At 48.0% G+C, this 21,921-nt stretch overlaps 1 protein-coding gene across 6 annotated transcripts in view; it reads right to left on the bottom strand.

Moving 5' to 3' along the window:
- The window catches only part of LOC129861266 (brefeldin A-inhibited guanine nucleotide-exchange protein 2-like), a 42,939-nt gene that overhangs the window by 4,095 nt on the left and 16,923 nt on the right, over nucleotides 1-21,921 (bottom strand). For all 6 annotated transcript variants that reach the window (XM_055932529.1, XM_055932531.1, XM_055932528.1 and 3 more), the window contains exons 17-34: nucleotides 21,350-21,434; nucleotides 19,856-20,027; nucleotides 19,208-19,359; nucleotides 15,823-15,951; nucleotides 15,303-15,461; nucleotides 15,007-15,154; nucleotides 14,695-14,791; nucleotides 11,394-11,434; nucleotides 11,153-11,322; nucleotides 10,562-10,713; nucleotides 10,216-10,388; nucleotides 9,943-10,103; nucleotides 4,861-4,991; nucleotides 4,221-4,350; nucleotides 1,572-1,707; nucleotides 1,264-1,402; nucleotides 888-945; nucleotides 574-691 (exon numbers count right to left, since the gene is read on the bottom strand). In XM_055932529.1, the coding sequence (XP_055788504.1) occupies nucleotides 574-691; nucleotides 888-945; nucleotides 1,264-1,402; nucleotides 1,572-1,707; nucleotides 4,221-4,350; nucleotides 4,861-4,991; nucleotides 9,943-10,103; nucleotides 10,216-10,388; nucleotides 10,562-10,713; nucleotides 11,153-11,322; nucleotides 11,394-11,434; nucleotides 14,695-14,791; nucleotides 15,007-15,154; nucleotides 15,303-15,461; nucleotides 15,823-15,951; nucleotides 19,208-19,359; nucleotides 19,856-20,027; nucleotides 21,350-21,434 (2,351 nt within the window). The remainder of the gene's footprint in view (nucleotides 1-573; nucleotides 692-887; nucleotides 946-1,263; nucleotides 1,403-1,571; nucleotides 1,708-4,220; nucleotides 4,351-4,860; nucleotides 4,992-9,942; nucleotides 10,104-10,215; nucleotides 10,389-10,561; nucleotides 10,714-11,152; nucleotides 11,323-11,393; nucleotides 11,435-14,694; nucleotides 14,792-15,006; nucleotides 15,155-15,302; nucleotides 15,462-15,822; nucleotides 15,952-19,207; nucleotides 19,360-19,855; nucleotides 20,028-21,349; nucleotides 21,435-21,921) is intronic.

Genomic DNA, 21,921 nt, shown 5'->3' with positions numbered 1-21,921 from the left:
CTGACATCCCTGACACAGAGCACAGAGGCATCAGGTCTGACATCCCTGACACAGAGCACAGAGGCATCAGGTCTGACATCCCTGACACAGAGCACAGAGGCATCAGGTCTGACATCCCTGACACAGAGCACAGAGGCATCAGGTCTGACATCCCTGACACAGAGCACAGAGGCATCAGGTCTGACATCCCTGACACAGAGCACAGAGGCATCAGGAAGATGACACGGTCGCCTTGTTTATAGCTCCTAGCCAACTTTGCAGTATTATTATTATTATTATTATTTTTACATTATTTGCTCAGAACGTTTCTTACATTGCTCTTTCTAATATTTATTTTAATTTGGGGGATTTGTGTGTATTGTTAGGTATTACTGCACGGTTGGAGCTTGAAACATAAGCATTTCCCTGCACCTGCAAAATATAGGTACGCGACTAATAATACTTTTATTTGAATAAGAGGGACCAAAGAGAGACTGGGGTCAAACGTGGAAAATGACATGAATGATAATGAGGTAGAGAGAGAAATGTGAATTGAGGGGTGAGGGCCAAATATTTCTGCAACCCGTTGCTTACTGGCGTGGGGTTTCCCTTTCCAGGTGTCATCGCTGGCGGTGGATATCTGGCTCTGCCCTCCTTTCTCTGACAGGGCCCTGTCGTAGCTGTTCTGAGACTGGGTGTCAAAATCTACATCCTGTAAACAAACAGACAAATACAGCCAATGAGATGAGAAGGTTCGATCTGCATGTTTGTTTAAGAACTCATGTCATAAACAACAGGACCAGATCAATTTACAAGAGTCAAATCGCTGCCCTTTCTCTTGTTACTGTCTGTCTAATCAGGCTCAAAGGGAACTCTTGTCAGATGGTTAAATGTTATTGTTTGCTCACCATGTGTTTCCCATCACCAGCCTCCTCTTCCTGACCAGCCGGTCGCCATGTCAATAGGCTGATGAGAAGTGCAAATAGAAATGTGCAAATCGTCAGTCATGTGGTCTGTGGGAGTAAGTGTTTCCTGTGTTCTGGCTGGCCACATGATGTGTTCATGAGTCACCATGGCCTGCAACAAGTTCTGCTCATGACTAGACATCTGACAGCACTGTTAATGCACACACACACACACACACACGCACATCTTCTCTAACAGTGTGTTTTCTGTTAATATATAAAACACACAGAATATATTACTGTTACGTTCATGGTGATGGGTTGCTGAAGTTGTGAGAACATCAAGGTGACAGACAGGCCGGCCGGCAGCAGAACTCACACGTGTGGGCTGGTGGTCTGGAAGATGTCCAGCATACAGGAGCAGGTGACGTTCCATACCTCTGGGTTAAACTTCTCCCCATTCAGGATGACCAGGTTTTCCAGGCAATTAATCCCTGACCGGGCCAACTGCTCATTATCTGCGGGAAGAGAAAATACTGATGTCATTCACCATTACGTCACCTAACTTTACATTTCTGGTAAATTGTTACACATATAATTTTACGGTAGATATTTAATTAGTTAGGGGTGTGTCTGTGAGTCAGCTGTGTTTTTCCTCCCCATCACTGTTGAGAGGAAGGCACCCACCTTGTCTGACGCACCACTGCAGCTGAGTGAAGATGTCAGCCAACAGGACCTCACTAAGAGGTTCATAGAACTGGGTGAAGACGTCACAGATGGCGTACAGAGCGTGGTTACAGGTCGTGGTCATCCACTCATGCTTCTACAAGAAGTCACAAGACACAAAAAAATATAAATGCAACATGTCAGTCAGTCACAGTTCAGGTAATCAGTCACAGTTCAGGTAATCAGTCACTTGAAATAAACTCAAAGCCCTAATCTATGGATGTCACATGACTGGGAATACAGATATGCTTCTGTTGGTTAGATAACTTAGAAAGAAAAAAAAAGTAGGGGCATGGATCAGAAAACCAGTCAGTATTTGGTGTGACCACCATTTGCCTCATACAGCATGACACATCTCCCTCACATAGAGTTGATCAGGCTGTTGATTGTGGCCTGTGGAATGTTGTCCCAATCCTCCTCAATGGGTGTGCAAAGTTGCTGGATATTGGCGGGAACTGGAACATGCTGTCGTACACATCAATCCAGAGCATCCCAAACTTGCTCAATGGGTGACATGTCTGGTCAGTATGTAGGCCATAGAAGAACTGGGACATTTTCAGCATCCAGGAATTGTGTAGAGATGTTTGCGACATGGGGAGGTGTATTATTATGCTGGAACATGAGGTGATGGCGGGCGAATGAACGGCACAACATTAGGCCTCAGGATCTCATCATGGTATCTCTGTGCATTCAAATTGCCATGGATAAAAGGAAATTGTGTTAGTTGTCCGTAGCTTATACCTGCCCATACCAGTGGGGTTATTGACATCAGCAAACCGCTCGCCCACAGGTCTGTCATCTGCCCGGTACAGTCGAAACTGGGATTCATCCATGAAGAGCATATTTCTCCAGCGTGACAGAGGCCATCGAAGGTGAGCGTTTTCCCACTGAAGTCGGTTACGACGCCGAACTGCAGTCAGATCAAGACTCTGGTGAGGATGACGAGCACCCAGATGAGCTTCCCTGAGACGGTTTCTGACTGGTCTGCCGTTGTTAGGCTTGTTGGACATACTGACAAATTCTAACAGCTTATGGTAGAGAAATTAACATTCAATTCTCTGACAAGCGCTCTGGTGGACATTCCTGCAGTCAATATGCCAATTGCACGTTCCCTCAAAACTTGAGACATCTGTGGCATTGTGTTACATGACAAAACTGCACATTTTAGAGTGGCATTTTATTTCCCTCAGCACAAGGTGCACCTGTGTACTGATCATGATGTTTAATCAGCTTCTTGATATGCCACACCTGTCAGGTGGATGGATCATCTTGGCAAAGGAGAAATGCTCACTAACAGGGATGTAAACAAACTGAGTACAGCATTTGAGAAATAATATTTTTGTGCATATGGAACATTTCTGAGATCTTTTATTTCAGCTCATGAAACATGGGACCAACACTTTATGTTTATATTTTTGTTTAGTATAATTCCAGCAGAAACTTCCATAGGGCCACAAGCTTTTTTGTCTTGGACAAGGCTTACTTAACTACTTACGTAAGGACAATAACTATAGCCACCCACCTCGGTCTGCTGCTCAGGGAGCTTCATATCGTGGAAGATACGGAAGGACAATAACTATAGTCACCCACCTCGGTCTGCTGCTCAGGGAGCTTCATATTGTGGAAGATACGGAAGGACAATAACTATAGCCACCCACCTCGGTCTGCTGCTCAGGGAGCTTCATATTGTGGAAGATACGGAAGGACAATAACTATAGTCACCCACCTCGGTCTGCTGCTCAGGGAGCTTCATATTGTGGAAGATACGGAAGGACAATAACTATAGCCACCCACCTCGGTCTGCTGCTCAGGGAGCTTCATATTGTGGAAGATACGGAAGGACAATAACTATAGTCACCCACCTCGGTCTGCTGCTCAGGGAGCTTCATATTGTGGAAGATACGGAAGGACAATAACTATAGCCACCCACCTCGGTCTGCTGCTCAGGGAGCTTCATATTGTGGAAGATACGGAAGGACAATAACTATAGCCACCCACCTCGGTCTGCTGCTCAGGGAGCTTCATATTGTGGAAGATACGGAAGGACAATAACTATAGTCACCCACCTCGGTCTGCTGCTCAGGGAGCTTCATATTGTGGAAGATACGGAAGGACAATAACTATAGTCACCCACCTCGGTCTGCTGCTCAGGGAGCTTCATATTGTGGAAGATACGGAAGGACAATAACTATAGTCACCCACCTCGGTCTGCTGCTCAGGGAGCTTCATATTGTGGAAGATACGGAAGGACAATAACTATAGCCACCCACCTCGGTCTGCTGCTCAGGGAGCTTCATATTGTGGAAGATACGGAAGGACAATAACTATAGCCACCCACCTCGGTCTGCTGCTCAGGGAGCTTCATATTGTGGAAGATACGGAAGGACAATAACTAAAGCCACCCACCTCGGTCTGCTGCTCAGGGAGCTTCATATTGTGGAAGATACGGAAGGACAATAACTATAGCCACCCACCTCGGTCTGCTGCTCAGGGAGCTTCATATTGTGGAAGATACGGAAGGACAATAACTATAGCCACCCACCTCGGTCTGCTGCTCAGGGAGCTTCATATTGTGGAAGATACGGAAGGACAATAACTAAAGCCACCCACCTCGGTCTGCTGCTCAGGGAGCTTCATATTGTGGAAGATACGGAAGACGATGCGGAAAAGGTCGTGCCACCAGTGCTTTTCAAAGGTGTGTCCGTAGCTCTTCATAATCTCAAACATCACAGTCAGACCCCTGTGACAGAGAGACGCACATAATCATACATGAATATCTATTGGCCTCAAAGCATCAAAGTTGGTTACAGCCAACTATAGAGCCAAACGTCACGTTCGAATGATGCGCGCATACTAGCAAACAACAATCCCCGTAGCAGATAGCTAACTATACACTGATGTCGGAACCATGGTAAACTTAGCAGTAAGTGAAGACCATGAAAAACACAGACTGACGAGTATAGCCATGTTCAACAAGTATATCATTCTTCTGGCTTTATCTAGCTGTATTTGGGATATGTTACCTTGCCTCGCTGGCTTGCTTGGTAATCAAATCTGCGATGTTATAGACAATAACCATCTGTTCACGTGTTTGCAAACTTGCAAAAGCTGCATCTGAAGTCGGACATGATCGTGCTTACTTCCATGTAAACAAACCACGTTCCGATTTGGAACTGCGTGCGTTACCTTTGACGACGCGGACAGGAAATGGGTCTATACCTGTACACAGACCTGAGGTCAGATGTTTTACCTGGTCCTTATGTCCAGCTTGCAGCGGTTGATGATGCAGGACAGCTCAAAGAGGATAGGGAACCAGCCTCTCACCCACACCCGGTCCCCTGGGGCCACGTTCATGTCGTCACTGGTGTACTCCCGCAGAGCCTGGGGACAGACCGGGAAGACCCTCAGAGCAATGGAACAGGAACACCGTGATGCAACATTCTCAGATGGCGTACAGTGCAGACTTGATTAGAGAGCAATGTAGCAGTTTGTAATCTAGGTCTGGGATGTACTTGGGGATTCTGTGTGGCCCCTACCCGTGTGGTCCCTACCCGTGGCCCGTGTGGTCCCTACCCGTGGCCCCTCCCCGTGGCCCGTGTGGTCCCCTCCCCGTGGCCCGTGTGGTCCCCTCCCCGTGGCCCGTGTGGTCCCCTCCCCGTGGCCCGTGTGGTCCCCTCCCCGTGGCCCGTGTGGTCCCCTCCCCGTGGCCCGTGTGGTCCCCTCCCCGTGGCCCGTGTGGTCCCCTACCCGTGGCCCGTGTGGTCCCCTACCCGTGGCCCGTGTGGTCCCCTACCCGTGGCCCGTGTGGTCCCCTACCCGTGGCCCGTGTGGTCCCCTACCCGTGGCCCGTGTGGTCCCCTACCCGTGGCCCGTGTGGTCCCCTACCCGTGGCCCGTGTGGTCCCCTACCCGTGGCCCGTGTGGTACCCTACCCGTGGCCCGTGTGGTCCCCTACCCGTGGCCCGTGTGGTCCCTGCCCGTGTGGTCCCTGTTAACTCCAAATGACAACTAGGTTTCAGTGGCTGTTGAACGTTTTCCTCATTTGAACCCTCAACAGTATTACCTGTCATGGTTGAAGGTCCCTGCTCCATTTCCTGTGTCAGTTTCAGTGTCTATATCAGTGGCTGGAGACATCTGGTAGGTTTGGGCCTATTAATGTGTCATTTTCGATAGGAGGCTGATTCTCAGCAACAGCCCTTCCAACTGGATGATCATTTACTTTTCACAATCTTGACAGATGCACTCTGACAACGGTGCAGCCCAGGCCTCACAAATATCACCACACCTTCTTGGCCAATGACTACTCCCGGTCCTTTCCACTCGACAGTCAACTCGTTTGTAGTACACTTTGTTTCCAGTCTCGTACTTCTCATCTGAGGGGACGAAGCTGCGTATTCTCTCTGAACACTCTCTGCTTCAGTGAACGCTTTTCTCGCTGCATGTAGTGCTGAAAGGTGCCGTCCCAACCTCACACTGGTCCCTTCTAGTTTGTTTATGTGTCAATGACTCCCATAATGGATGGTCTGCCAACAGGCAATTTAATTTCAAATCATTCAGTAAGGGGATATCTGCTGGGACCACCTCAGATTTAAATGTCACATTAAAACAGACCTATTTTCACTGGTATCATGATTTTCACATGGTGTACTTCTTTCATATTTAGTTGACTGACATTGCTATCAAACCATTTAGCACCACACACACACACTGTGCGTGTACACACAGTATGACTCACAGCAGGTCCTATAGGACTCAACTATAAAGACCTGTGTCAGAAGCAGACTGGTTTGAAAACAGAGTTACACTGCTCTCTCTGATGACATTTTCCTGGTAGTTTTTATGAGGAACAATCATGTTCATCTTTAACCCATTGGTAAGTGCTTTGACAAATAGCACATTTTGATCTCCTTCCATAACTGTCAAGTGGATTTGTGCCGGGCAATGGCGCCCTCGTCTGGTTGTCTTGAGAACGTGACTTGTTGGCACCTTTTCTCGGCTGCTCGTTGTGGTATACCTCATCACTCACTTGCATTCCATCTGTTATTGGCACGACAGCCATCTTTTACACAATTATATTTTTTTTTGTGCCGACTTCATTGATGCAAAAGTTAGCACAGTACAAGCAGTCAAAGCCAACTGTTTCTCCCTACCATCCATACAGGCATTATCTACCAATGTGAAAGATAACAGGCAGACTACACCGCTCGCGCAAAATAAATGTAGAAATCTATATTATTCAATTATTGCACCCACACTGCTCGCGCCTGCCAATGAGCGTCTGCGATGCCAACGGCTAAAATAGAAGTTTGATCTATTTCTGACGCAGATGACGCTGCAAGTCCTGCCTCTCCAAACTCCTCATTGGTTTATAGAAGCAGGTACCCACGTGCCATCTCCTCATTGGTTATACCCACGTGGGTGACTGAAAGACGAACGAGGTCGGTGGCGGTAATGCACCTAATTTATGAAAGTTGCCAATCGCAATATTAAATCAAGAGAATAAAAAGCCTAAGAGGAGGAGAGATGACGAAAAACGATTCGGTTGACCATTTTATGTGTGGATTAATTGTCGGAGTAGAGGACCTTGTGCCTTTCAGGTAAAATAACAACTCAATGTTTATATCCCAGGACAAATTAGCTAGTAAGTGCAAGCTAACTAGCTAAATTGCCATAAATGTTTAATGCTTTTTGACCTGTCCCCAAATTAATATAATTGGTTCAGAGTTTGTTTTGATATTTTAACCTGCGTGTCGTGATCGTGTTTGGTGTGGGCGGGACAATGCACGATGGCTCATGCGAGCAGCCGGTTTGGGCTCCGTGTAACACTGCATCCGGAAGAACCACGTCGTACTTGCACATCCTATTTTACCTCTGTTCGAAATCAATTATGTTGTCCGTCAATGCAACCAACAGTGGTGTAAAGAACCTAAGTAAAAATATTTTAAAGTACTACTTAAGTAGTTTTTTGGGGTATCTGTACTTGACTATTTATATTAAAAAAGGAACGTAACCACATTCCAAAAGGAAAATATTTTACTTTTTACTCCATTAATTTCCCCTGAAACCCAAAAGTACTTGTTACATTTTGAATGCTTAGCAGATCATGAAAATAGTCTAATTCACACACTTATCAAGAGAACATCCTCGGTCATCCCTACTGCCTCTGATCTGGTGGACTCACTAAACACATGCTTCCTTTGTAAATTATGTCAGTGTTTGAGTGTGCCCCCGGCTATCTGTAAATAAAAATTGTGCTGTCTGGTTTGCTTAATAAGGAATTTTAAATGATTTATACTTTTACTTTTGATACTTAAGTATATTTAAAACCAAATACTTTTAGACTTTTAGTCAAGTAGTATTTTACCTTGAGTCATTTTCTATTAAAATGCATCTTTACTTGTACTCAAGTATGACAATTGGAAACTTTTTTTCACCACTGGCAACCGAAATGTCTCTAGTAACACTGTCAAAGTTTGAATATGCCTCGTAGGTACTGCTTTAAGACACACATAATCTAGTGCTCTAATCAGAGTTCCCATACCATCATCCTGGTTCAAATCCTTGGTGGATATTTCCAGTGCTGTATCTCTTGCTCTCCCTTCGAGCGTTAATACCACCACAAGTGTTTGCTTTTTCTAGTCCAGATTGGTAACCCATGTCCAGATTTCAAGTTCCTTTTTCCAACTGTGTTTTTTTACCCTACCCGGGGCCTGGGTGGTGCCCACCCTACCCGGGGCCTGGGTGGTACCCTACCCTACCCGGGGCCTGTGTGGTACCCTACCCTACCCGGGGCCTGTGTGGTACCCTACCCTACCCGGGGCCTGTGTGGTACCCTACCCGGGGCCTGTGTGGTACCCTACCCGGGGCCTGTGTGGTACCCTACCCGGGGCCTGTGTGGTACCCTACCCGGGGCCTGTGTGGTACCCTACCCGGGGCCTGTGTGGTACCCTACCCGGGGCCTGTGTGGTACCCTACCCGGGGCCTGTGTGGTACCCTACCCGGGGCCTGTGTGGTACCCTACCCGGGGCCTGTGTGGTACCCTACCCGGGGCCTGTGTGGTACCCTACCCGGGGCCTGTGTGGTACCCTACCCGGGGCCTGTGTGGTACCCTACCCGGGGCCTGTGTGGTACCCTACCCGGGGCCTGTGTGGTACCCTACCCGGGGCCTGTGTGGTACCCTACCCGGGGCCTGTGTGGTACCCTACCCGGGGCCTGTGTGGTACCCTACCCGGGGCCTGTGTGGTACCCTACCCGGGGCCTGTGTGGTACCCTACCCGGGGCCTGTGTGGTACCCTACCCGGGGCCTGTGTGGTACCCTACCCGGGGCCTGTGTGGTACCCTACCCTACCCGGGGCCTGTGTGGTACCCTACCCTACCCGGGGCCTGTGTGGTACCCTACCCTACCCGGGGCCTGTGTGGTACCCTACCCTACCCGGGGCCTGTGTGGTACCCTACCCTACCCGGGGCCTGTGTGGTACCCTACCCTACCCGGGGCCTGTGTGGTACCCTACCCTACCCGGGGCCTGTGTGGTACCCTACCCTACCCGGGGCCTGTGTGGTACCCTACCCTACCCGGGGCCTGTGTGGTACCCTACCCTACCCGGGGCCTGTGTGGTACCCTACCCTACCCGGGGCCTGTGTGGTACCCTACCCTACCCGGGGCCTGTGTGGTACCCTACCCTACCCGGGGCCTGTGTGGTACCCTACCCTACCCGGGGCCTGTGTGGTACCCTACCCTACCCGGGGCCTGTGTGGTACCCTACCCTACCCGGGGCCTGTGTGGTACCCTACCCTACCCGGGGCCTGTGTGGTACCCTACCCTACCCGGGGCCTGTGTGGTACCCTACCCTACCCGGGGCCTGTGTGGTACCCTACCCTACCCGGGGCCTGTGTGGTACCCTACCCTACCCGGGGCCTGTGTGGTACCCACCCTACCCGGGGCCTGTGTGGTGCCCACCCTACCCGGGGCCTGTGTGGTGCCCACCCTACCCGGGGCCTGTGTGGTGCCCACCCTACCCGGGGCCTGTGTGGTACCCACCCTACCCGGGGCCTGTGTGGTGCCCACCCTACCCGGGGCCTGTGTGGTGCCCACCCTACCCGGGGCCTGTGTGGTGCCCACCCTACCCGGGGCCTGTGTGGTGCCCACCCTACCCGGGGCCTGTGTGGTGCCCACCCTACCCGGGGCCTGTGTGGTGCCCACCCTACCCGGGGCCTGTGGTGCCCACCCTACCCGGGGCCTGTGTGGTGCCCACCCTACCCGGGGCCTGTGTGGTGCCCACCCTACCCGGGGCCTGTGTGGTGCCCACCCTACCCGGGGCCTGTGTGGTGCCCACCTGCGGCCGGTCTGCGACATATTTAGCGCAGTGGCGGATGAGCCGGATGGCCTCCATACTGGTGTCAGGAAAGGCAGCGTTGCACACAAACTCAGACAGACACTTGACCGCATCCTGGAAGGAGTCTATGGCTGCTGCAAAGTGCTGCTGAAACGTGATCACTGTGGAGGAGAGAGAAATTGTTAAATCAGCAGTCCATTTCTCTACAGAGTTGGCCGTCGACTGTCAGTCAAAATGGTTAGCCACAGTCCTGATGTGACTGACGGTACTCACTGACTATGTGGCCAGTAGATTGGAAGGCCAGCTCCACAATGGTCTCGTCGTGATCCGAGGCGGCCTGGTGGAACACAGAGAAGATGTTCTTCCAGCCGGAGCGGATATTGGCTGCCTGGGAGTTTACCATCTGGGCCACACAGCGGATCACCATGTCCCTGATAGTGGGAGACCTGTGGAGGAGAGGGGGGTCAAACAGTCAATGGTTTGTTGTGAGTGTGTAGAGGGAGGGTTTTCCCTCTCATCATATCCTCAAAATTGACCCAAATCACCTCTGCCTCTTTCATTTTTCTCCCTTCACATGACCCATTTCAAGAACTGTCCCTTCCCCCTGGTCGATCTCTACCTGTTCTTCTTCACGATGTGTTCAAATGGCCGGAGGAAGTCCTTCTGGAAGCGGAAGTTAGCCAGCTCTCCTTTCTCCAGGAACTTCATTGACAGCTGCCTCAGAGAGTCCACCGCAAAGATGGCCACATCCTCGTTGGGGTTGCAGCCCACCTGGCAGAGTAGCAAACACACAGGCATAGATCCACAGTCAATAGATAGGCTACGTCTTTGCATAATCAGGTTAGATTAATAGATGAAAGGGATATTTTGGCAATGAAGTCCTTTATCTACTTCTCAGAGTCAGAGGAACTAGAGGATACCGTTGTTATGTCTCTGTGTCCAGTACGAAGGAAGTTGGGAGGTAGTTTCACGAGCTAATGCTAGGAAGCATAGGTGCAATGACTGCAAGTCTATGGGAGTCTGCTAGCATGCTACCGCTAACTTCCTTCATACTGAGCCCAGAGACAAAAATGGTATCCAAAGTATCCCTTTAATACTATCGATGGACTAACAATGCTCAATGCAGCGTCTCCACTAAAAGTGTTTCTTAGTCCAGAAGTAGGCTTAATCTGGTTCTGGGAAACCATTCTTACTTTAGGTAGTCACTCACCTTGTTGAAGTGGTCTCCGATGACCTGCCAGATGCGTGACCACTGCAGACGAATGCGGTTCATGTTGTAGTAGGAGATCTCTACTATCTTCTGCAGACTGAACATCCTCGGCTGGTGAGCAGAGGCCAGCTCATCCATGGAGACCGCACACAGCCACCGCACAAAGTCCACTAGGAATAGGACAACGTCAAGAAACGCATGCACACTGCCGAGATACAGAGAAACACACAGATCCACTTACCGACTGCATTTCCATCTAGCTTGGTGGAACCAGTGAAGATCCTGCAAACAAAGCAAAAGGTAGGTCATGTACTTCCAAATAGAACAATCCAGATCAGATAGCATACAGTACATGACAAAGTATAGATGTCTGACTGCAGACATGGTGTATGGTGATCATGTGTTATGGCTGGGCGATGTGGCCAAATTACAATATCTTTCACATTTGATGGTGTTTGACAGTTTCTGAATAATACAAGTTCTAAATATGCTTGATGACCAGTGTATGGTAAGGGGTCAACACATACTTTCTAAGTTACTTTAAAAATGGGGCTTTCACTATTCGGATTGTATTTATACTATTCCAATAAAACTTTAACCAAAAGTTGTAATATAGTGGGGACTTTGAATACAGTGTTGTTTGACATGACAACGAAAGAAAAAGCCAAGGAGGGGTTATTGTGACAAGGTAGGAACCAAAGTGTTGGTCAGTGTTTCCCCAGTGGATCCTAATTAGATGTTACATTAAATGTTTGCTATTACTGTAGCTTTGATGTTGCTAACTAAGTGTAATTATAGAACCCTTGTGGATTTATATTAGGAAGCAATGTGGAAATCAGCATCGTTGTCATGAATATCTGCAGCATTGACCATGCAGACTGTCACTGACTCGTGGTAGTGCAAAAACTGCTCTCCTTGAGTGACAGGGGGCGGGGCTTGGTGTGTGTGGAAGAGAGGGAGAGAGACAACTCAAGTAGCAAATTATAAAAATGGCTTTTAAAACATGCGCAGGAGTGGCGTAACACATTTAACAAACCAAACATTGAAATACCGTTATACAAGGTAAGGTAAATACCCAAACCGGTCCGTGCATCAATACCGGAATATAGTAAAATACGGTACACCGTCCAGCACTGTATCGCATCTCTCTCACCTGTCCACAGCCACCATTACTCAGAGAGCTGGTCTCTCACCTGTCCACAGCCACCATTACTCAGAGAGCTGGTCTCTCACCTGTCCACAGTCACCATTACTCAGAGAGCTGGTCTCTCACCTGTCCACAGCCACCATTACTCAGAGAGCTGGTCTCTCACCTGTCCACAGCCACCATTACTCAGAGAGCTGGTCTCTCACCTGTCCACAGTCACCATTACTCAGAGAGCTGGTCTCTCACCTGTCCACAGCCACCATTACTCAGAGAGCTGGTCTCTCACCTGTCCACAGCCACCATTACTCAGAGAGCTGGTCTCTCACCTGTCCACAGCCACCATTACTCAGAGCTAGGTCTCTCACCTGTCCACAGCCACCATTACTCAGAGCTAGGTCTCTCATCTGTCCACAGCCACCATTACTCTCAGAGAACTGAGATGTGTTCGCATACCCATACTAACATACTGTATACTTAATGAGTATATAGTACATACTATTTAGTTCATTTTAGTACACTGTAAACAAACAGTATCCTTTCAGTTGAGCGTACTAGCGCTTCGCCTGTCTACCGGAAGTTGATGCTGTTGCTATGCAACCTATTGCTAGCTTTTTAGCGTAACAAATTACTAGTTAGACATTTTATGACTTCGGTTGTGTTCTAAAATTCAATCTGGAGTGCCAGAGTGCGCTCGTAAATTCAGAGCATTGTCCTTTTGTAAATTTAGAGCATTGTCCTTTTGTAAATTCAGAGCGTTTCGCACTCGCAGCGCACACTGGACGCTCTGGCCGACGAGTAGGGTTTATTTAAGCATTCTGACCTTACAAAGGCAGTCAAGCACACAAGATAATGTTGCTTGCTAGCCACTTCCAGACACAAATGAGACCACTGACCATTTTACTCGCCCTAGCAGAGCTGTTTAGGCAGTTATGTTATCCAGAGCGTTGGTGACTAACTGTGCTGCTGGCAACAATTTAATTACGCTTTTTTGCCGACTTTCACGGACACTGGCCATATTCGGGTGTTGAGCGCTCCTATATTCATTATTCTGTGCTCTGGAATCTAAGTAGATCGCCAGAGCGAATTTACGAAAGCACCCGAAAGTCCCTTGAGAACACACAACGACTATACCATTTAGCTAAGCTAACATGCTGACCAGACAGGACACATCGCGTGCGCGTCGCAAAATAAATTTAGAAATCAATGTTATTCAATTATTGCACCCACACTGCTCGTGCACGCCAACAAGCGTCTGCGATGCCAAGGGCTAAAATAGAACTCCTTTCTATTTCTGACGCAGATCGCGCTGCAAGTCCTGCCTCTCCCATCTCCTCATTGGTTTATAGAAGCAGGTACCCACGTGCCATCTCCTCATTGGTTATACCCACGTGGGTGATTGAAAGATGAACTGTTCTACCGATTGTCGTGGTAATACTATGAAAGTGTAGATGCCGATCACCATATAAGTTCAAAGATGAAAAAGCCTGGAAGGAGGAGAGATGACTAGAAACGATTCGGTTGGCCGTTTTATGTGTGGATTAATTGTCGGAGTAGAGGACCTTGTGCATTTCAGGTAAAATAACAATGTTTATATCCCAGGACAAATTAGCTAGCAACAGCAAGCTAGCTAAATAGGACAAATTATCTAGCAAGTGCAAGCTAACTAGCTGAATTGCCATACATGTTTGTTTAATGCTTTCGACCTGTCCTCAAATTAAATGTCATTGGTTCAGAGTTTGTTTTGATATTTTAACCAGCGTGTCGTGTTCGCGTTTGGTGTAGGGGGACAAAATAAATTTACGCGCGCAGCCGGTTTGGGTTCCGTGTAAGAATGACGGGAATAATCAAGTCAGTAAACGTTGGGTAGTTAGTTAAACTTGCCAGAATATTGGCTGATGTATAATTAAGCCAACTAACGTTAGGTAACATTAGCTATCTAACATACTGGAAAATACTGCTGTAATGATATGTGGTTCATAAGAACAGCGTAGAGAACAAATTGTCAGCCAACATAACCTGTAACGTAACTTATTTGAAAAGTCATTACATTGTTCAACAATTTCTTAACCTTTGTCATAATTAGTTAAAGCAGTGAATTTTTATCCGCTCTCTTACTTCGGCTGCATATTTTCCGCCATTTTCTTCAAATCTGAAAACGATGTGAAGCCACGCCCATTTCCTCTAGAATTGCATTATGGGCCCTAAAGTACGGAAATAGTGTCCGCTGCATGTATACTATATATTTTGGCGAATTTAGTACGACATCCGGGAACTTTTGGCATACTAACTATATCCATACTATGAACAGTAAGCATACTATATACGCAATTCACATCACAAATAGTACAGTTAGTGCAGTTAGTATGAGTATTCAAACACATCTCTGGTCTCTCACCTGTCCACAGCCACCACTACACTCTGAGAACTGGTTTCTCCCACTGACTCCTGGATATGAGCCATCTGCCTCCGGTCTGGACCTCCAACCAGGGTCCCTGCAACAGGAAACACATTTAACACACCAGTTACTTGCCAAACGGCACCCATATCCCCTACATAGTGCACTACTTTTGATCATGGTCCATAGATCCCTGGTCAAAAGTAGTGCACTATTACAGGGAATAGGGTGCACTTTGAGACACTAACGCTGTCTTGAAACACCATTTACACAGTCAATGTCCTTGATGTTCAAGAGCCCTGTGAGACCTACCCAGTCCCAGGGGCATGAACTCCTCTCCCCCGGTGGGGAAGCCCTTGATGCCGGCCTGGCTATCCCGAACCCCTCCAGAGATGTAGCGTGTCTTCACCCCCGTGCCAATCAGCTGGGCCAACTCCAGCTGGCTGATACACCGCAGGATCTGCAGAGAGAGAGAGTTAGGGCCCGGAGGTGAGCCTCAATGTTCTGTTTAAAATGTCTATACCAAGTGCTACACTATATAGTATGGGCTGGATTGCTGACTAACAGAAGAGATGAGAGGCAGGGTTGGGAGAAGCCCTCTGACCTACCTCGTGCCAAGAGTTGCCCAGGTAGTTTCCGTCTGTGTGGGCCACAGTGATAAGGGTCTTGATGGTGTCGATGTTCTTCTGCTTCATCTCAGTGATGCTGGAGCTGGCTGTGAGCAGGGTGAACCGAGCCAAGGCTTGGACATACGCATCCCTCTCCAACTACACAGAGACAGACAAAGCCACAGACAGGCGGGTAATTAATGTTAAAGATGAACATAAAAGACACAAAAAAACTGTCTCTTCTAGGTTATTTAAGTTCATGTTAAGTCTAGAACTATGTTTGATTGGGGGGGGGGGGGGGGATCAACAACAAAATTAATATTTGGTAAGTAAAGTGTATAAGGCTGTGTTTACACAGGCAGCCCACTAATTGGCAAAAGAGCTGATCTGATTGGTACAAAAAAAACTATTAGTAGAAAAAGATCAGAATTGGGCTGCCTGTGTAAACCCAGCCTAAGGTTGCTACATTAGATGTTTTAGAAGCGGAGGTCTAGCTGTGTAGCCAGGGGAGACAACTAACCTGCATACTGAAGATGCATGCAATCCTGACAGCACAGCGGATCCCCTCCAGACACAGAGAGGCCACCTCCTGGTCGTCACAGTCCTGTAGGCCCACGCTGAAAGCTGCCAGGAGAGGGGTCCACGCCAGCTGAAATACACAGGCAGGTAGAGCACACAGGTTTGAAATCCTTTAACTTCGTAAAGAACATCGGTCACACACACACAGGGCGAAGTCATCTTCTGGCACAGGCGATAGTCTGGGCTTCTGCATCTACATTTCTTGCTCATCTACTCATAGCGGTGTCAGAGGAAGGCACAGAGCATCATCAAGGACCTCGCACCTCCCAACCACCAGCTGTTCTCAACCTTACCGTCAGGCAGACATGAGGTCTGATACCAACAGGCTCAGAAACAGTTTCTATCTACAAGCAATCAGACTTCTGAACACTGCAACCGAACTGACCACCTGCTCTGATTCTCCACACCTTAGTACACATGTACACACACACCTTGTTCAAAACATTAAGAACACCTTCCTAATGCATTAGCGTCGAACAGCCCCAGTGATATGCAACTTCTCAGGGAAGTTACAAACAAATATACACAGGCAGTTAGGAAAGTTAAGGCTCGCTTTTTCAAGCAGAAATTTGCATCCTGTAGCACAAACTTAAAAAAGTTCTGGGACACTGTAAAGTCCATGGAGAGTAATTGCACCTCCTCCCAGCTGTTCACTGCACTGAGGCTAGGAAACACCGATAAATCCACAATAATTGAGAATTTCAATAAGCATTTTTCTACGGCTGGCCATGCTTTCCACCTGGCTACCCCTACCCAGGTCAACATCCCTGCGCTCCCCACAGCAACTTGCCCAAACCTCCCCACTCCTCCTTCACCCAAATCCAGATAGTTGATGTTCTGAAAGAGCTGCAAAATCTGGACCCCTACAAATCAGCCGGGCTAGACAATCTGGACCCTCTCGTTTTGTTGCAACCCCTATTAATAGCCTGTTCAACCTCTCTTTCGTATCGTCTGAGATCCCCATAGATTGGAAAGCTGCTGCGGTCATCCCTCTCTTCAGGAGGGGGAGACACTAGACCCAAACTGCCACAGACCTATATCTATTCTACCCTGCCTTTCTAAAGTCTTTGAAAGCCAAGTTAACAAACAGATCATTGACCATTTCGAATCTCATCTTCTCCGCTATGCAATCTGGTTCAGAGCTGGTCATGGGTGCACCTCAGCCACGCTCAAGGTCCTAAACGATAACATAACCGCCATCAATAAGAGACATTACTGTGCAGCCTTATTCATCGACCTGGCTAGGGCTTTCGACTCTGTCAATCACCACATTCTTGTCGGCAGACTCAATAGCCTTGGTTTCTCAAATGACTGCCTAGCCTGGTTCACAAACTACTTCTCTGATAGAGTTCAGTGTGTCAAATCGGAGGGCCTGTTGTCCGGACCTCTGGCAGTCTATGGGGGTGCCAAAGGGTTCAATTCTTGGGCCGCCTCTCTTCCCTGTACATATCAACGATGTCACTCTTGCTGCTGGTGATTCTCTGATCCACCTCTACGCAGACGACACCATTCTGTATACATCTGGCCCTTCTTTGGACACTGCGTTAACTAACCTCCAGATGAGCTTCAAAGCCATACAACTCTCCTTCCGTGGCATCCAACTGCTCTTAAATGCAAGTAAAACTAAATGCATGCTCTTCAACCGATCGCTGTCCGCACCTGCCCGCCCGTCCAGCATCACTACTCTGGACTGTTCTGACCTAGAATATGTGGACAACTACAAATACCTAGGTGTCTGGTTAGACTGTAAACTCTTCTTCCAGACTCACATTAAGCATCTCCAATCCAAAATCAAATCTAGAATCGGCTTCCTATTTCGCAAACAAAGCCTCCTTCGCTCAACCCACCAAACTCACCCTAGTTAAACTGACTATCCTACCGATCCTCGACTTCGGCGATGTCATCTACAAAATAGCTTCCAATACTCTACTCAGCAAACTAGATGCAGTTTATCATAGTGCCATCCGTTTTGTTACTAAAACACCTTATACCACCCACCACTGCGACCTGTATGCTCTAGTCGGCTGGCCCTCGCTACATATTCGTTGCCAGACCCACTGGCTCCAGGTTATCTATAAGTCCATGCTAGGTAAAACTCCGCCTTCTCAGTTCACTGGTCACGATATCAACACCCACCCGTAGCACGCGCGTGTCTCCCCCTTTGAAGAGGGGGATGACCGCGGCAGCTTTCCAATCCTTGGGGATCTCAGAGGATATGAAAGACAGGTTGAACAGGCTGGTAATAGGGGTTGCAACAATGGCGGCGGATAGTTTCAGAAATAGAGGGTCCAGATTGTCTAGCCCAGCTGATTTGTATGGGTCCAGGTTTTGACGTTATTTCAGGACATCTGCTATCTGGATTTGAGTAAAGGAGAAGCTGGGGACGCTTGGGCGAGTAGCTGCGGGGGGGCCGGAGCTGTTGGCCGAGGTTGGAGTAGCCAGGTGGAAGGCATGGCCAGCCGTTGAGAAATGCTTGTTGAAGTTTTCGATTATCATGGATTTATCGGTGGTGACCGTGTTACCTAGCCTCAGTGCAGTGGGCAGCTGGGAGGAGGTGCTCTTGTTTTCCATGGACTTTACATTATCCCAGAACTTTTTGGAGTTAGAGCTACAGGATGCAAATTTCTGCTTGAAAAAGCTAGCCTTTGCTTTCCTGACTGACTGCGTGTATTGGTTCCTGACTTCCCTGAACAGTTGCATATCGCGGGGACTATTCAATGCTATTGCAGTCCGCCACAGGATGTTTTTGTGCTGGTCGAGGGCAGTCAGGTCTGGAGTGAACCAAGGGCTATATCTGTTCTTAGTTCTGCGTTTTTTGAACGGGGCATGCTTATCTAAGATGGTGAGGAAGTAACTTTTAAAGAATGACCAGGCATCCTCAACTGACGGGATGAGGTCAATATCCTTCCAGGATACCCGGGCCAGGTCAATTAGAAATGCCTGCTCGCAGAAGTGTTTTAGGGAGCGTTTGACAGTGATGAGGGGTGGTCGTTTGACCACGGACCCGTAGCGGATACAGGCAATGATCGCTGAGATCTTGATTGAAGACAGCAGAGGTGTATTTGGAGGGCAAGTTGGTCAGGATAATGTCTATGAGGGTGCCCATGTTTACAGATTTAGGGTTGTACCTGGTGGGTTCCTTGATGATTTGCGTGAGATTGAGGGCATTTACCTAGCATGTTTTAGGGGTTTTAGGCTGGGTATCAGTAAAGCTCTTTGGGGTTTTAGGCTGGGTATCTGTAAAGCTCTTTGTGACAACTGCTGACGTAAAAAAGGTCTTTATAAAATAGATTTGGTTTGATTGAGGCTGACTGACGCTGCAGTACCTTGAACATGGGCCGGACGTGCTCCAGGTGGGTGGCGCTGAAGAAGGGGGCCTGGGCGTGGCTTACAGCCTCCATCAGGGCCTTGGCTGTCTTCGCCATCTGTTCCATCTCAACGTCATACAGCAGACGACGCTGCTTCTCATTGGCTACGCCTGCAAAGAGAGACCGCCCACATTATCACAACTAATCTCTCGTGGACAGACAACGTAAAAACATCTGACAAAATGATGCAAAATATTAGGTCTGGGTTGACAGTATCACATGACCAACACCTATGTTTCCTAGGCAACCAGTAAGGCTACAATTCCCCCTGGGAAGGTTGGCGTAGGGTTTCAGCTGACACATAATACATACAGGATTAGATAGTTTGTCAGAGAGACATGTGTTCAGAGAGACATGTGTTCAGACAGTTGGGACATTGAGGATTCTGCATTATGATGCATTAACATGACACTACAACCTTCTATAACAGTCATGTTAGAACCCCATTAACATGACATTACAGCATTCTATAACAGTCATGTTAGAATCATTAACATAACACTGGGAATATTTAAAACTAACTGAAAGTCTAGAATCAGAATATTCTAAATGTTGTCTCAACTCTAAATATATGGCTCTTTGTCATACCCTGGCTCCTCTACTTACTGTGCTTGCTAGCCTTGGGTGTGATAGTGTGCTCCTTGCTGTCCTTCATGGCTATCTTCTTGCCAGCGATCTCATGGTATATGGAGGACAGGTACTCCTCAGGCAGGTCCTTACTGTCGTTGATGCCACGGTTCATTCTGATGTACTGTTCCTTGGTCATTTTGTTCTTCACCTGTAACATAACACAACGGTGGGGACCTCAGTTAATAAAAACAACTGGCCGTAGGTAGGTATGAACAGGCTAAATGACAGTCTGGTCGAGTTGTGGTGGTGGGTTCACAAAAGGAAGGGTTGGGAGTTCAAATCCCGGATGAGCAATGCATGGTAACTTTTTGGGCCTTTGTAGCTCAGTTAGTAAAGCATGTAACTTCAGGGTAGTGGGTTTGATTACCGGGACCACCCATACGTAAACATGTATGCATGACTGACTAAGTCGCTTTGGATAAAAGTGTCTGCTAAATAGTCAAGTTTGGACACCTACTCATTCCAGGTAGTTTTTTTTTAAAGTTTTTTTTTTAATAACACATATGGAATCATGTAGTACCCAAAGAGGGTTTACAAATCAAAAACATATTTTATATTTGATAGTCGTCTAAGTAGCCTCACTTTTGTTTTTCACTTTTTTTTTTTGGATGACAGCTTTGCACACTCTTGGCAGTTGCAAAAATCATCAAGCGCTATGATGAAACTGGCACTCATGAGGACCGCCACATGAAAGGAAGACCCAGAGTTACCTCTGCTGCAGAGAATAAGTTCATTAGAGTTAACTGCACCTCAGAAATTGCAGCCCAAATAAATGCTTCATAGTTCAAGCAACAGACACATCAACATCAACTCTTCAGAGGAGACTGCGTGAATCAGGCCTTCATGGTCAAATTGCTGCAAAGAAACCACTACTAAAGGACACCAATAAGAAGAAGGGACTTGCTTGGACCAAGTAACATGAGCAATGGACATTAGAGTGGTGGAAATCGGTCCTTTGGCCTGATGAGTCCAGATTTTTGGTTCCAACCGCTGTGTCTTTGTGAGATGCAGAGCAGGTGAACGAATGATCTCCACATGTGTGGTTCCCACCATGAAGCATGGAGGTGGTGTGATGGTCTGGGGGTGCTTTGCTGGTGACACTGTCAGTAATTTAGTGCTGCATCAGATGACCTGGCCTCCACAATCACCCGACCTCAACCCAATTGAGATGGTTTGGAATGAGTTGGACCGCAGAGTGAAGGAAAAGCGTGGGAACTCCTTCAAGAGTGTTGGAAAACCATTCCTCATTAAGCTGGTTGAGAGAATGCCAAGAGTGTGCAAAGCTGTCATCAAGGCAAAGTGTGGCTATTGGAAGAATCAAATAGGCTTGATGTCCTCACTATTATTCTACAATGTAGAAAATAGTAAAATAAAATAAAGAAAATCCCTTGAGTGAGTAGGTGTTCTAAAACTTTCGACCGGTAGTGTATATACATAAAACCAGACTGACTGATTGGTTGGTGTTCTGACCTGTGGACTGTGCAGGTCTGTGGTCAGCATGATGATGGAGAAGGCCAAGACGTAGGCTGTGTCTGCACTGGCAAACTCCCCCTGTCTGCAGGGGCAAGATCATGTGGTGTCACATCAATATAACACGGGGGAGAGTAGCGCATCAATATAACACGGGGGGGTAGCGCATCAATATAACACGGGGGGGTAGCGCATCAATATAACACGGGGGGGTAGCGCATCAATATAACACGGGGGGTAGCGCATCAATATAACACGGGGGGGTGGCGCATCAATATAACACGGGGGGGTGGCGCATCAATATAACACGGGGGGGTGGCGCATCAATATAACACGGGGGGGTGGCGCATCAATATAACACGGGGGGTGGCGCATCAATATAACACGGGGGGTGGCGCATCAATATAACACGGGGGGTGGCGCATCAATATAACACGGGGGGTGGCGCATCAATATAACACGGGGGGGGTGGCGCATCAATATAACACGGGGGGGGTGGCGCATCAATATAACACGGGGGGTGGCGCATCAATATAACACGGGGGGGTGGCGCATCAATATAACACGGGGGG

The sequence above is a fragment of the Salvelinus fontinalis genome, chromosome 8 (genome assembly GCF_029448725.1).
Source record: "Salvelinus fontinalis isolate EN_2023a chromosome 8, ASM2944872v1, whole genome shotgun sequence".
Classification (NCBI taxonomy): Eukaryota; Metazoa; Chordata; class Actinopteri; order Salmoniformes; family Salmonidae; genus Salvelinus; species Salvelinus fontinalis.
This window is presented reverse-complemented; position numbering and strand designations above follow the sequence as displayed.